This window comes from Sprattus sprattus, assembly GCF_963457725.1.
Source record: "Sprattus sprattus genome assembly, chromosome: 17".
NCBI lineage: Eukaryota > Metazoa > Chordata > Actinopteri > Clupeiformes > Clupeidae > Sprattus > Sprattus sprattus.
The window spans coordinates 3,757,080-3,771,534 of NC_137915.1; the positions used below are offsets into that span (position 1 = coordinate 3,757,080).

The following is a 14,455-nucleotide window of genomic DNA, read 5'->3' on the forward strand; positions in this document are numbered from 1 at the left end:
TACAGATGAAAACTCGTCTGGATGTACGGATCAACACGATAAACATCATGACATAAAACCTTGTGGCTTCGATCTGGAATAAGGGGAACGAGAATTAGGGAACTAAAGCAAGCCAAAGGGACGAGCCTCATTTAATGAACTTGTGTAGCTCTATAAAAGCGTCTCTAAAAATTCTCCTGAAGACTGTAATTCTTCATAAAGGAACATCCAGACAGCAATTCTTCTGGATCTGCTATTATTTGTAGGTCAAATGCACACGGGGAAAACTCACAATTGTATTGCTTCAATAATTCATCGGAGACACGCCTTCCTTTCCTCTCATTTCCTCTAGCTCTTACTTGCAGTCAAATCTGATGCCTTGATGCCACAATCACGATAGTTTTTTTAGTGAAGAGTGGGACAGGAAATGAGAGGGAGAAGAGGTGGGGAGTGGACAGGAGAAATGACATCGGGCCGGATTCGAACCTGTGTCCTCCATGGGCATCAAGCCGAATGTGGTCGGGGCTACTGGTTGCACCACAGTGCCACCCCCAATCACACACTTTTGGATCCATCTCTGCGACTGATCCCAGAACAGAATGGGTTTCTGACACACACACACACACACACACACTTGTCTTGTGTCCCCTGCCTCTCCTGGAGTGCACACTAAACAGCCATTGACTGCATCAGCCGTCTCTGCTCCTCTGTGATTCCCAGCGTAGCGCTCGGCATATTGCCTCTCTCTCTCCCTCCCTCTCTCTCTCTCTCTCTCTCTCTCTCTCTGATTCCCAGCGTATTGCTCAGCATATTGTCTCTGCTCTCTCCGTTTCCCTCACAGTCCCACAGGTCTCTGCACCTCCCTCCTCTCATCCCTCTCCGCACCTCCCTCCCTCCTCTCGTCCCTCTCTGCACCTCTGCACCTCCCTCCTCTCTTCCCTCTCCGCACCTCCCTCCCTCCTCTCGTCCCTCTCTGCACCTCCCTCCCTCCTCTCGTCCCTCTCGTCCCTCTCCGCACCTCCCTCCTCTCGTCCCTCTCCGCACCTCCCTCCTCTCTTCCCTCTCCGCACCTCCCTCCCTCCTCTCGTCCCTCTCTGCACCTCCCTCCCTCCTCTCATCCCTCTCTGCACCTCCCTCCCTCCTCTCGTCCCTCTCTGCACCTCCCTCCCTCTTCTCGTCCCTCTCTGCACCTCCCTCCCTCCTCTCGTCCCTCTCTGCACCTCCCTCCCTCCCTCCTCTCGTCCCTCTCTGCACCTCCCTCCCTCCTCTCATCCCTCTCTGCACCTCCCTCCTCTCGTCCCTCTCTGCACCTCCCTCCCTCCTCTCGTCCCTCTCTGCACCTCCCTCCCTCCTCTCGTCCCTCTCTGCACCTCCCTCCCTCCCTCCTCTCGTCCCTCTCTGCACCTCCCTCCCTCCTCTCGTCCCTCTCCGCACCTCCCTCCCTCCTCTCGTCCCTCTCTGCACCTCTGCACCTCCCTCCCTCCTCTCGTCCCTCTCTGCACCTCCCTCCCTCCTCTCGTCCCTCTCTGCACCTCCCTCCCTCCTCTCATCCCTCTCTGCACCTCCCTCCTCTCGTCCCTCTCTGCACCTCCCTCCCTCCTCTCGTCCCTCTCTGCACCTCCCTCCCTCCTCTCATCCCTCTCTGCACCTCCCTCCTCTCGTCCCTCTCTGCACCTCCCTCCCTCCTCTCGTCCCTCTCTGCACCTCCCTCCCTCCTCTCGTCCCTCTCTGCACCTCCCTCCCTCCCTCCTCTCGTCCCTCTCTGCACCTCCCTCCCTCCTCTCGTCCCTCTCCGCACCTCCCTCCCTCCTCTCGTCCCTCTCTGCACCTCTGCACCTCCCTCCCTCCTCTCGTCCCTCTCTGCACCTCCCTCCCTCCTCTCGTCCCTCTCTGCACCTCCCTCCCTCCTCTCATCCCTCTCTGCACCTCCCTCCTCTCGTCCCTCTCTGCACCTCCCTCCCTCCTCTCGTCCCTCTCTGCACCTCCCTCCCTCCCTCCTCTCGTCCCTCTCCGCACCTCCCTCCCTCCTCTCGTCCCTCTCTGCACCTCCCTCCCTCCTCTCGTCCCTCTCCCCCCCCGTCTGTTCCATTCAGTCTGTCACCTCCTCACCTCCACCCTACTCTTTCTCTCTTCCTCCCCGTTTGCCTCTTGGCCTGCATGCCCTACTGCTCTACTGTCTGTCTGTCTGTCTGTCTGTGTGTCGACCTGCTGTTCCCCTTCTCTCCCCTCCATCTGATCCTGTGTGTGCCTCTCTCTCTCCCGCCCACCTGTCTTACCTGCCTGTGGTGTCTGATAGAGACGGCTGACTCTGTGATGGGACCTGCTCTGGAGCCCCTACAGATGGTTGTTGGGAGGAGGATGTTGTTGCACAAACTGCTCAACATAATGGACAACACTTCACTTCACATCCCCTGCGCAACCCACTGGTCAGACAGCAGAGCGTTTTCAGTTCGTCTTCTCTGATGAGTCCAATTTCACAGTAGGTGCAAGACTCTGTGGCTTGTAGGCCTCTCCAGGTCTCCGTCTAACCATCAGACGACCATGTGTTGGGCAAAGCTGAAAATTGGACTCATCAGAGAAGACGAACTAGGAGACCCTCCAGTCCGCTTTGGTTCAATCCTTATGGTCTTTTACAAACCTCAGCCAGGCAAAGTACAATGTTGTCCCGGAAGAAAAACTTGCTTCCTTTTGCTCTGACAATGTTCCCCAACTCTGAGAAGTGTTTTTACCAGCAGGGTAATGCTCCATGCCACACAGCCAGGCCAGTAAAGGTGTGGATGGAGTATCACCAGATCAGGACCCTGTCATGGCCAGCCCAATTTCGAGACCTGAATCCCATAAAAAAAACTCTGAAATGTGATCAAGAGGAAGATGGATGGTCTCAAGCCATGAAAAGAAGCCGAGCTGCTTGAATTCTTGCGCCAGGAGTAGCATAAAGTCACCCAACGGCAATGTGAAAGACTGGTGGAGAGCATGCCAACACTGTAAAAAATCTAACTACGGTTTGTTCAGTATAGTTGAAATGATTAGTTATAAAGACAAGGAAATGTAAATACTGTAAATGTATGCAGAAATGCATGTTAGACCAACAATATGCAGCCTACTGATGTGTCAACATGCTTTAGAGAATAAGCTGAATTTAAAATTTGTCATTAGAATAAAGTTGGTATGGTTTGTTCAGTATAGTTGAAATTATTAGTTATAAAGACAAGGAAATGTAAATACTGTAAATGTATGCAGAAATGCATGTTAGACCAACAATATGCAGCCTACTGATGTGTCAACATGCTTTAGAGAATTAGCTGAACTTAAAATTTGTCATAAGAAGAAAGTTAGACGGACGGGGTTACACGGATCTCTCTAAGGGGCTTTCATCTCAAGTTGGTGTCGTGCGACTGAGCGTCACAACTGAAGTAGCTACGGAATGAACTACGTAAATTAGAAGACAGAAGAGAGTAGGCTACATAGAAAAGTGCGCGAACGCATCCAAGGTATAAGGGCAACTAATGTACGAATGTTAAATAACTAGCTAGCTTGTTTGTCCCCTGACTGTAACTACCGTTAGCTAAACGAAGGGTGAAATTGTATGTAAAGTTAAAACATTATTTTAAACTCATATTCATTATTTATTAATCAAGCGAGCCGAGCACGAAAAAGGCACCCCCTGGGTCTTCGTAAGATAATACTATGACGTTTCAATCGAAATCATAGCCTTGTTGGCGCAGTGGGTAGCGCGTCAGTCTCATGATCCAAAGGTCGTGAGTTCGATCCTCACACGGTGTAGACAGATCAGCCATCCTAACTGCTTAAAGAGCAAACCTAGTGAGGGTGCGTGTAAGACTTGTCCTAACTCGGTCCTGCAACAAAAATTGTCTGCCCTCTGAGGCCCACTGGAATGCTGTTAGTGAGAGCACAATAAATATTATTTATTTATTCTCAATTATCTTTTTGTAGTACTCTGAACAACACCATTCACTGAACGAAAAAATCTTTGTTGGCAGAACTGAATATTATTAATAAGGACAACAGTGATATTGTAGTTGGTACAATCACACAGTAAATTGTTGGGAAAACGCAAAAATCTAAATGCAGACGGTTGCCTGCAAATTTTAAATATCCTCAACAATTTTTTTTTTACAGTGAAGACACATGAAAGTTGTGATTTTAAATCAAGGTTATTCCACCAAATATTGATTTCTGAACTCTTCCTAAGTTAAAGCATTAGTATTGTGTAGTTTAAAAATGAATATGAGCTTGTTTTCTTTGCATTATTCGAGATCTGAAGACACTGCATCTTTTTTGCTATTTTGACCAATTGTCATTTTTCTGCAAATAAATGATCTAAATGACAATATTTTTATTTGAAATTTGGTAGGAATGTTGCCAGTAGGTTATAGAATACAACTAAAATGTACATTTTACTTTAACACATACCAATAAATAGTAAAACCAGAGAAACTGATAATTTTGAAGTGGTCTCTTAATTTTTTCCGCGGCTGTATATAAACGTACATATACACACACATACACATATTTGTTAATACTGTTTTATCTGCCTCAGTGTCTGTTTTGGGGTAAGTTGTTTTGTGATTTATGTAAATTGACGCTACAAAACTGCATTTTCCTTTCAGGGATCAATAAAGCAATCAAACAATCTATCCATGTATCTATCTATCAATCTATCTTCCGAAAGTGTTTACTTTTCCCCCCATTCTCTCCTTTCCATCTCACCCCCTGGATTCTGTCCCATCCTCTTGTCTCCTTCTCTCTATCCCTCTCTCTCTCTCTTCCTCTCTCTTTCTCTCCCTCTTCCTCCCTCTCTCTTTCTCTCCCTCTTCCTCCCTCTCTCTCTCTTCCTCTCTCTTTCTCTCCCTCTTCCTCCCTCTCTCTTTCTCTCCCTCTTCCTCCCTCTCTCTCTCTTCCTCTCTCTTTCTCTCCCTCTCCCTTCCTGTCTTTTCCTCTCTCTTTCTCTCTCTCCCTCTCCATCCCTCTCTCCCTCCCTCCCCCTCCCTCTCTCTCTCCCTCCCTCTCTCCCTCCCTCTCTCTCTCCCCCTCTCTCTCTCCCTCTCTCCCTCCCTCTCTTTCCCTCTCTCTCTCCCCCTCTCTCCCTCCCTCTCTTTCCCTCTCTCTCTCCCCCTCTCTCCCTCCCTCTCTCTCCCTCCCTCCCTCCCTCCCTTCCTCTGTGAAAGGGTGAGGGAGGCAGCAGACAGCTGGGCTGACAGAGGACTTGCCCAGCCTGCTCTCCAGGGGTGCACCCAGCCCCACCCAGCCCCACCCAGGGGACTCATGGCCCTCCGAGACCCTGACGACGAGACTAAACCTGTCTGGATGGCTGACATGGACGATGAGTCAGACAGAACAGAACACCCACACACACACACACACACAGACACACACACACACACACACACCACCAGTCACAAACAGACTTTCCCTGAGTAACACAGACACATGCACCCACTCTTTCTCTAAGACACACAGACATATTCTCAACACATTTTCTCAAATACACACATTCTATACATTTCCTGCTATGTATAGATGAGTTTTGCGCAAGGAACACTTCCATATTTTTCTTCCATATTGTCCAACACTTAGGTGAAAAGTGGCTATTGGAATGAATTCCATGTGGAATCCAGCCTTAGCCATAAAACAGGAATTTCATTAATTGTATTTTCAAAAATCGATAAATAATACGTCTTCAATTTTATCATTACTTATACACCAGATTGTGTTCCTTATAGGAATTGATATTAATTTGATTGTTGAAAATGTGTAAATTTGACGTGGTCATTCTCGAGCCATGCTTACATGCTAGTTCCTGGCAGATTAAACCACCTTTGGCATTGGGACTGCACAGATCCCCATTCAAGTTTGTTCAACAGCAGGAAGACATAGATGTTCCAAAATATTCGTACTTGTTTTAAAAAGATATATTGTTTTTTTCTACACAAGGAAAGGCACCTTAAAATGACATGAGGCTCATATGAAGCTGCCTGCTAGGAGGAGAAAGAGGGCCTCCACTCTTTACCAGCACGACAGAGACGTAAGAGAGGAGGAGAAAGAGGGGGATGCAAACTACAAGAGGGAGGAGAATGAGAGTGGCATAAAAGGCAAATTAAGAGCCCAAGTTAAAAGAGCGGAAAGCCGAAGAATAGAAGGCAGGCGAGAAGAAAAGAAGAGGAGGAAAAGGCGGGAGAGAAGGAGTAGTGAGGATAACATGGTGAGAGAGAGAGAGAGAGAGAGAGAGAGAGAGGAGGGAGAGAAACGCTTAATTATGGGCTGGTTTTCCCCATTGTCCACAGACAGCTGTGACGAGTGGGCATGGTGGCTGCTCTGACTGCCGGGTATCAACCAGCGTTCAGCGTGGCGATGAATAAAAGATGGCCGACAAGTGTGGGGGAGGGAGGGGCAGGGGGGTTGTTTAGAGGGAGAATGGAGAGAAGAAGAGGAGGAGAAGGTGAAGAAGGGGTTTACGGTACGTTAATGCATTATGAGCACGCAGTGGCTTCTCTCTGCGCTGTCCGTCACTCCACAGATCCCCCTGTCAGGTTAACAAGCTGCTGCATGAAATATGCATGGCAGCTGTCTTCTCGTTTTCCCTGCTCTCTCTCTCTCTCTCTCTCTCTCTCTCTCTCTCTCTCTCTCTCAGAGATCAGCATTCCCCGCTGGAGAGTGAGAGGAGAGGAGAGAGAGGAGAGGAGAGGAGAGGAGAGAGGAGGGGATAGGAGAGGAAAGAGAGAGGAGAGGAGAGAGGAGGGGATAGGAAAAGAGAGAGGAGAAGAGAGATAGAGGAGAGGAGAGGAGAGGAAAGAGAGAGGAGAGATAGAGGAGAGGAAAGAGAGAGGAGGTGAGAAGAGAGGAGGGGAGGGAGCATTAAGCAGAGCATTTTCTCATCCCCTCCATCTCAAACTGCTCAACGGCCGAGTGGGCGCGTGTTTTCCTTGCCACTCGGCTGTGGAGCGCGAGACACAAATCTCAGCGGAAAAGCCGTTATCCCGGAGCAGAGCACCGGGAATGCTGTGCACTATTCCCACAAATGAAAAATACTCGACTTTTGCTGACTTGCTCAGTTTCATCAGAGATGCTGTCCTGGTATTTGAACTCTGACCCCTTGAAGAATAAGCAAACAAGTGCCATAGCAACCGTGGAGCACTGGGAAGGATGAGATCTGATCAGTGCTGTGGCTCGCCTGGTGTAGCATTAGACTGGCAAGAGCACTGATTCAATTGGATGTCTACTGCTTTACTTTGGAAAAAAAAGCCCACGGTTCCACACGGTGACTCGGTAGAGTCCAGCGTGTATCACAAATTACCACCATTCCTCACCAAGACTCAGAGAGGAAACAGGCAGCAGGGGGCGAGACAGTGATTGAGGGGATGGAGAGAGAGAGAGAGAGAGAGAGAGAGAGAGAGAGAGAGAGAGAGAGAGCAGGAGAAAGAAAGAGAGAGAGAGAGAGAGAGAGCAGGAGAGCAATAGAGAGAAAGAGAGAGAGAGAGAGAGAGAGAGAGAGAGAGAGAGATGGAGACAGAGAGAGAGCAAGAGAGAGCAAGAAAGAGAGAGAGAGAGAGAGAGAGCAGGAGAGCAATAGAGAGAAAGAGAGAGAGAGAGAGAGAGAGAGAGAGATGGGTAGACAAAGACAGAGAGATATGAGGACCCTAATTTCATTGACAGGCAACTGGCAACAAGCAAGGCAACACGCATAGTCTGTCGTGCATGAACTGAAGTTGAATTTAGAACTTGGCAAATCATTGAGCTAATTTAATACCATGAGCAAGACCCTCAGTGCAAACATGGGTGGGTCAGCACAGTGCTTCCACACGCCACAAGATAGCTTTAGTTCAGCCGTGATGGACTTCCCTCGTTGCCCAGGGAGTCCAAATAATATAGAGACTACATGAAAGAGTGAGGGAGGAAGGAAGACTGCGAGAATGTGTGTGTGTGGTGTGTGTGTGTGTGTGTGTGTGTGTGTGTGTGTGTGTGTGTGTGTGTAGTCGTGAGTGTGACAGAGAGAGAGAGAGCGAGTTAGAGAGAAAGGGAGGGAAGGAGAGAGAGTGTAAGAGTGATGAGTTCTTGGAGCTGAAGGACATTAAAAGTGTGAATGAAACCATTGGTGCGTGTTGAACGTAAACTCACACCTTACGTAGGAGAACCCGCACACACACACGCGCGCACACTAACACGCGCACGCGCACAACACACACACACACACACACACACACACACACACACACACACACACACACACACACACACACACACACACACACACACTACAATGGATAGAAGGGGGGCCGGCGTCCCAACAGTGGAGGCTTTCTCCTCGCCTCCTCCCCCTGCAGTAGAGTGCTGCAGAATACAAATGTACAAAAGAACCAAAGAACACATAGAGACTTTCCTTTAAACCACAGTGCAGCTTAGCCCACACCGTTAGAGACTTTCCTTTAAACCACAGTGCAGCTTAGCCCACACCGTTAGAGACTTTCCTTTAAACCACAGTGCAGCTTAGCCCACACCGTTAGAGACTTTCCTTTAAACCACAGTGCAGCTTAGCCCACACCGTTAGAGACTTTCCTTTAAACCACAGTGCAGCTTAGCCCACACCGTTAGAGACTTTCCTTTAAACCACAGTGCAGCTTAGCCCACACCGTTAGAGACTTTCCTTTAAACCACAGTGCAGCTTAGCCCACACCGTTAGAGACTTTCCTTTAAACCACAGTGCAGCTTAGCCCACACCGTTAGACACTTTCCTTTAAACCACAGTGCAGCTTAGCCCACACCGTTAGAGACTTTCCTTTAAACCACAGTGCAGCTTAGCTTAGCCCACACCGTTAGAGACTTTCCTTTAAACCACAGTGCAGCTTAGCCCACACCGTTAGACACTTTCCTTTAAACCACAGTGCAGCTTAGCCCACACCGTTAGACACTTTCCTTTAAACCACAGTGCAGCTTAGCCCACACCGTTAGACACTTTCCTTTAAACCACAGTGCAGCTTAGCCCACACCGTTAGACACTTTCCTTTAAACCACAGTGCAGCTTAGCCCACACCGTTAGAGACTTCCCTTTAAACCACAGTGCAGCTTAGCCCACACCGTTAGAGACTTCCCTTTAAACCACAGTGCAGCTTAGCCCACACCGTTAGACACTTTCCTTTAAACCACAGTGCAGCTTAGCCCACACCGTTAGACACTTTCCTTTAAACCACAGTGCAGCTTAGCCCACACCGTTAGACACTTTCCTTTAAACCACAGTGCAGCTTAGCCCACACCGTTAGAGACTTTCCTTTAAACCACAGTGCAGCTTAGCCCACACCGTTAGAGACTTCCCTTTAAACCACAGTGCAGCTTAGCCCACACCGTTAGAGACTTTCCTTTAAACCACAGTGCAGCTTAGCTTAGCCCACACCGTTAGAGACTTTCCTTTAAACCACAGTGCAGCTTAGCCCACACCGTTAGAGACTTTCCTTTAAACCACAGTGCAGCTTAGCCCACACCGTTAGAGACTTTCCTTTAAACCACAGTGCAGCTTAGCTTAGCCCACACCGTTAGAGACTTTCCTTTAAACCACAGTGCAGCTTAGCCCACACCGTTAGACACTTTCCTTTAAACCACAGTGCAGCTTAGCCCACACCGTTAGACACTTTCCTTTAAACCACAGTGCAGCTTAGCCCACACCGTTAGAGACTTCCCTTTAAACCACAGTGCAGCTTAGCCCACACCGTTAGACACTTTCCTTTAAACCACAGTGCAGCTTAGCCCACACCGTTAGACACTTTCCTTTAAACCACAGTGCAGCTTAGCCCACACCGTTAGACACTTTCCTTTAAACCACAGTGCAGCTTAGCCCACACCGTGAGGCACAAACTCCCAGAATTCATTGCCTTACCAAATGCAAGCCCATCTGAAAAACACATCACAACACTCTGAATGGCCGAGTATTGCATCATGTGTTAGAACAGATCGGTCAAGCTGACATTTCAGAGTCATTAAGCCCTTCCCCTAGAAAAGGCTTCACTTTACTGGATCAAAGCAAGCCTCTGCTACACAAGAAAAGATGAAACCCATCAGGGTTTTTCTATGAAACCCTAAAGATTCATATCATAACTACTTGAGTAGTATGTCTTGTTCAAAAAGCTGAACAAAAGACTTTTTTTTTAGTCAATAAATTATCACTGGGCATGCAACTTTGCTGTGGTACTGCTGGAAATGCTTGAAAAAAAAGAACAAAGGTCTTACATCAACAACCGAGTAGTTGTATCTTTCATTACATTGTGTCCATTATAATGGCATTATACTTCTACTATATACGTATACGTACATACTTTTAAACACTCTACTAGCAAGTTTCGCCCCTCACCGAAACACTGAGACAAAGGTCTCTCTCCACTAGCCATCGATCAAGGTTTATGAGTAACGACCCAAATGAAAGATCGTCATCGTCAAACAGACGCTCGCCCGACCGCTGAGCAAGCTATTTATCGCCCGGCGTCGCGTCCATGACAACCTGCTATTAGATAGATTGGCGACGCGGACGGGATTGACTAAACAGCAGAACGGCCATTCATCAAACGCAGAGAAGGCCCACTGCTGGATCAGCTAAAACAGCTGTTGCACACACACACACACACACACACACACACACACACACACACACACACCCTTGGGGCTGATGCTCTTACTGTCATAAACACGCTTGAGTGGAAATCAATGAACAAACCCCTCAGAATGCATAACGGAGTGCATCAATAAAGCTGGATAATCAGCCATCATTACCGATAGACTGTTGACAACTACACACACACCCGTGATTGTCTGCTTTATGCACTAATGTCAACTACACACACCCGTGACTCTCTGCTTTATGCACTAATGTCAACTACACACACACGTGACTGTCTGCTTTATGCACTAATGTCAACTACACACACACGTGACTGTCTGCTTGATGCACTAATGTCAACTACACACACACGTGACTATCTGCTTTATGCACTAATGTCAACTACACACACCTGTGACTATCTGCTTTATGCACTAATGTCAACTACACACACCTGTGACTATCTGCTTTATGTACTAATGTCTGCCTGTTGGTATGCCTGTAGGAGCGCCACTGTTCTACACTTTATCCAGCCGAGTTTGCTAAATGGATCTAGTCTGTTTAAGGTAAACCTCCTACGTCCTAACTGCCAGTTGGACTGCATACAATAAGCCCGGGATCAGTGAAAGAGTGGAGGGTTGGGGAGTAATTGACAGCACGGGTAACAGACTACACCGCTGATTATTTTACAGCACCCGGCAGGAAGTGGTGGAACACAAACAAAAACAAATGACATGTGAGAACACAACACAAACAAAAACAAACAAAAACAAATGGCATGTGAGAACACATGCGCACGCACAAAAAGCCTATCAATTCAGACAACACTACCAACACAACCACCTAACGTGACACATAAATACAATTCAACAACTCTCTCCCTCACACACACACACAGCGCACACACACACACACACACACAGCGCACACACACTCACACTCACACACAGCTAACACACACACACACACACACACACACACACACACACACACACACACACACACACACACACACACACACACACACACGTCTCTGTTGTGGTGCGGAATCCAGATTGTGTGCCTTGAGGGTGTAGGCAGGCTGCAGTGGTGCAGCTCAGGGAAAGATCAGTTCCAGCGAGTGGTTCGTGCGCGGCGCCTAGACGCGCAGGCAGCTCAGCGGGCAGCTAAATGATCAAACACAAGGATTTTCCTCTCGTGTTGCCAGGGATTGTGGGGGGAAAAAAGTTGGAGAGGGGATTGCCAAAAGAAACGCTACAATTAGTTCACAAACTTCCTTGTCCTCGATGGCGCACGTGCGCACACACACACACACACACACACACACACACACACACACACACACACCACAAGGCCTACTTTTTTAACTTAAGGCCTCCTCTCACAAAGAAACAGCCAATAATACGCTCCAAAGGGACTGTCGTGTGTAAATGCGATTCGTCTGAGGCACGGGAGTCTTCGTAACAAGCTAATCACGTAGCCTGTTTGCTCAAAATGCTGACTTTATCGTCGGAAAGCACGGTACGGTGTTTGATGGAGGCTTGGGGGACACATGACTGAATTCTTCTGTCACTTCGAGGAGACACCCGCCTCGGGCTGTAGGGCACTAATTGGTCCGGTTCCGTGTTCAAAAATCCACTCTCTTCTCTTTTTTCTTTTGCGGTTCTATAACTGACAGCGGATCGACTTCCTGGGTTGGTTCAGGAAAAAAAGGGGGGGACCAAAATAAAACTGGTCAGCATGAAGGCGACTAAATTTAGAATTGATGTTCGTCTAAAATTCAAATACCATAGACAGTCAGTCAGCCAGCCAGCCAATCACGCAGGACTGTCCTCCCACCTTCTCAAAGGGAGTGTGTATATATACGGCACCAAACAGCACTGCGAATGAGTGTTAAAGCGTGTGTATGGGTGTGAATGTGTGTGTTGTGTGTGATTTAATGTGTGAACCACAGCATGTGTCCCAACTGACCGGCTAGACTGCCATGTTTTACCGGCTGAAGTCATATTACCCTATCCATCATAACCCTCGGCCTCTCATCATCCCTCTCTCTCTCTCTCTCCCTCTCTCTCTCTCTCCCTCTTTCTCTCTTCATCCCTCTCTCTAACCCTATCCATCATAACCCTCGGCAGACACCCCCCAGAGCAGGGGAGGAGGAGAGGGGGGTGTGAGCGGAACCTGGGTGGGCGAGGGGGTCACAGCCATAGGCAGGCGCTACCACAAGGGGCAGGATGTTATATAATCACTCGCCGTCAGTCAGGTCATGGCTTAAGGGCAGTGGTGTGTGTGTGTGTGTGTGTGTGGGGGGGGGGGGGGGACACACACACACACGAAAAAACTCTTTCTCACTCCAAGAAAATGTCACCAAATATACCAAGTGCCTTGTATGACATAAACTCCCCATAAAAATTCATACTCATCCACTGCAAACTTACAAGTATGCACACGGGCAAGCACACAAAGTTTTGAAGAGGACTTTAAGAGAGTAGTTTGTTAAATGCGCCGTCAGGAAGATCATACCAGAGGCCATTTTGTGACAGAAAAGACTAGGTCTTGCTGATGTTGTCATTCTCCTTAATTGAAGATGACATTGACAGTCCTAGAGTCAGGGCTAATTATTCATAATGAATAAATAAAATGATGATCTCACACACACACACATACACACACTTTTTTTCTTATGCCTGCTTGTGCAACATTCTGCACTCACACTCACACACACACTCACACACATTACAAGGTATAATTCGTCATATTGTGTCGCATCACTTGTGATGTTTGAAGTGTGGTGTGTGTGTTGCAGGAGGGGGGGGGGGGAGGGGGGCGGTAAGACTTACTACTTGTAGGTCTCGGAGCGGACGTACTCAAACACGTGAGACACCCCCAGCTGGAACTGGTCAGCGATGGGGGTCACCCAGGGGTTATTCTCCGCCTTGAACACCTGCTTAGGTCCCGTCAGGTCCAAGTTACCTGAGAGAGGGAAGGGGGGAGCGGTAGACAGAGAGACACACAGAGGGAGGGAGAGAGAGATCAAAGCTTTTACAAAAGTGTACATGGGTGAGTCAACAGAAGAAAAAAAACAGAAGATGTGTAGACAGAGGAGAGAGCGAGGGATGGAGGGAGAGAGAGAGAGAGAGAGAGAGGGGGAGGGAGAGAGGGAGAGAGAGAAGGGGAGGGAGAGAGGGATGGAGAGAGAGAGAGAGAGGGAGGGAGAGAGGGAGGGAGAGAGAGAGAGGGAGGGAGGGAGAGAGGGATGGAGGGAGAGAGAGAGGGAGGGAGAGAGGGAGGGAGAGAGAGAGAGAGAGAGAGGGAAGGAGAGAGGAATGGAGGGAGAGGGGTGAGGACGACGTGAGGACAGAGGAAGGAAAAGAATGAGAGAAATTATAATAAGACCATGGCGGCTGCGGCAGTGTGAACATTTTGACAACGTTAGCGGCACGGGGTCGCGGCGCTAATATGGTGAATGGTAACACACAGGGGGGCTAATTAAATAGCTGCTGATTAGCGGCGGCTGGAGGGGCTGTCAGAGTGGGCAGAGGAATTAAGCACTGGCCCACTGGCACCCTGGCACCAGCGCCACGCCTCACGGAGCTCCGGCGGACGGGGCCAGCAGTCATTTGCCTGCTAATCGGCCCTCCTACAGTTCAGCTCAGCTCTGCCTCTCTCCTCTTCTCCTCCTCCTCCTCTCTTTCGCCTCTTCTCCTCCTCTCTTTCCCCTCTTCTCCTCCTCCTCTCTTCCTCCTCTTCTCCTCCTCCTCCTCTCTTTCGCCCTTCTCCTCTCCTACATTTCTTTACCGTCCTCTCCACTCGATATGCCTTACGGAGTGCAGAACACTATTTATCGAAGAATAAGTTCTTCGGAGAAAGTTTGTTTTC

The 14,455-nt window shown here is 48.7% G+C and overlaps 1 protein-coding gene across 1 annotated transcript in view; it reads right to left on the reverse strand.

Annotated features, from left to right (window-relative positions):
• Window positions 1–14,455, reverse strand: part of rsu1 (Ras suppressor protein 1) — a 50,706-nt gene that overhangs the window by 12,627 nt on the left and 23,624 nt on the right. Inside the window, 1 exon segment of the mRNA XM_080855286.1 lies at window positions 13,417–13,549. Coding sequence (XP_080711412.1) covers window positions 13,417–13,549 — 133 coding nt within the window.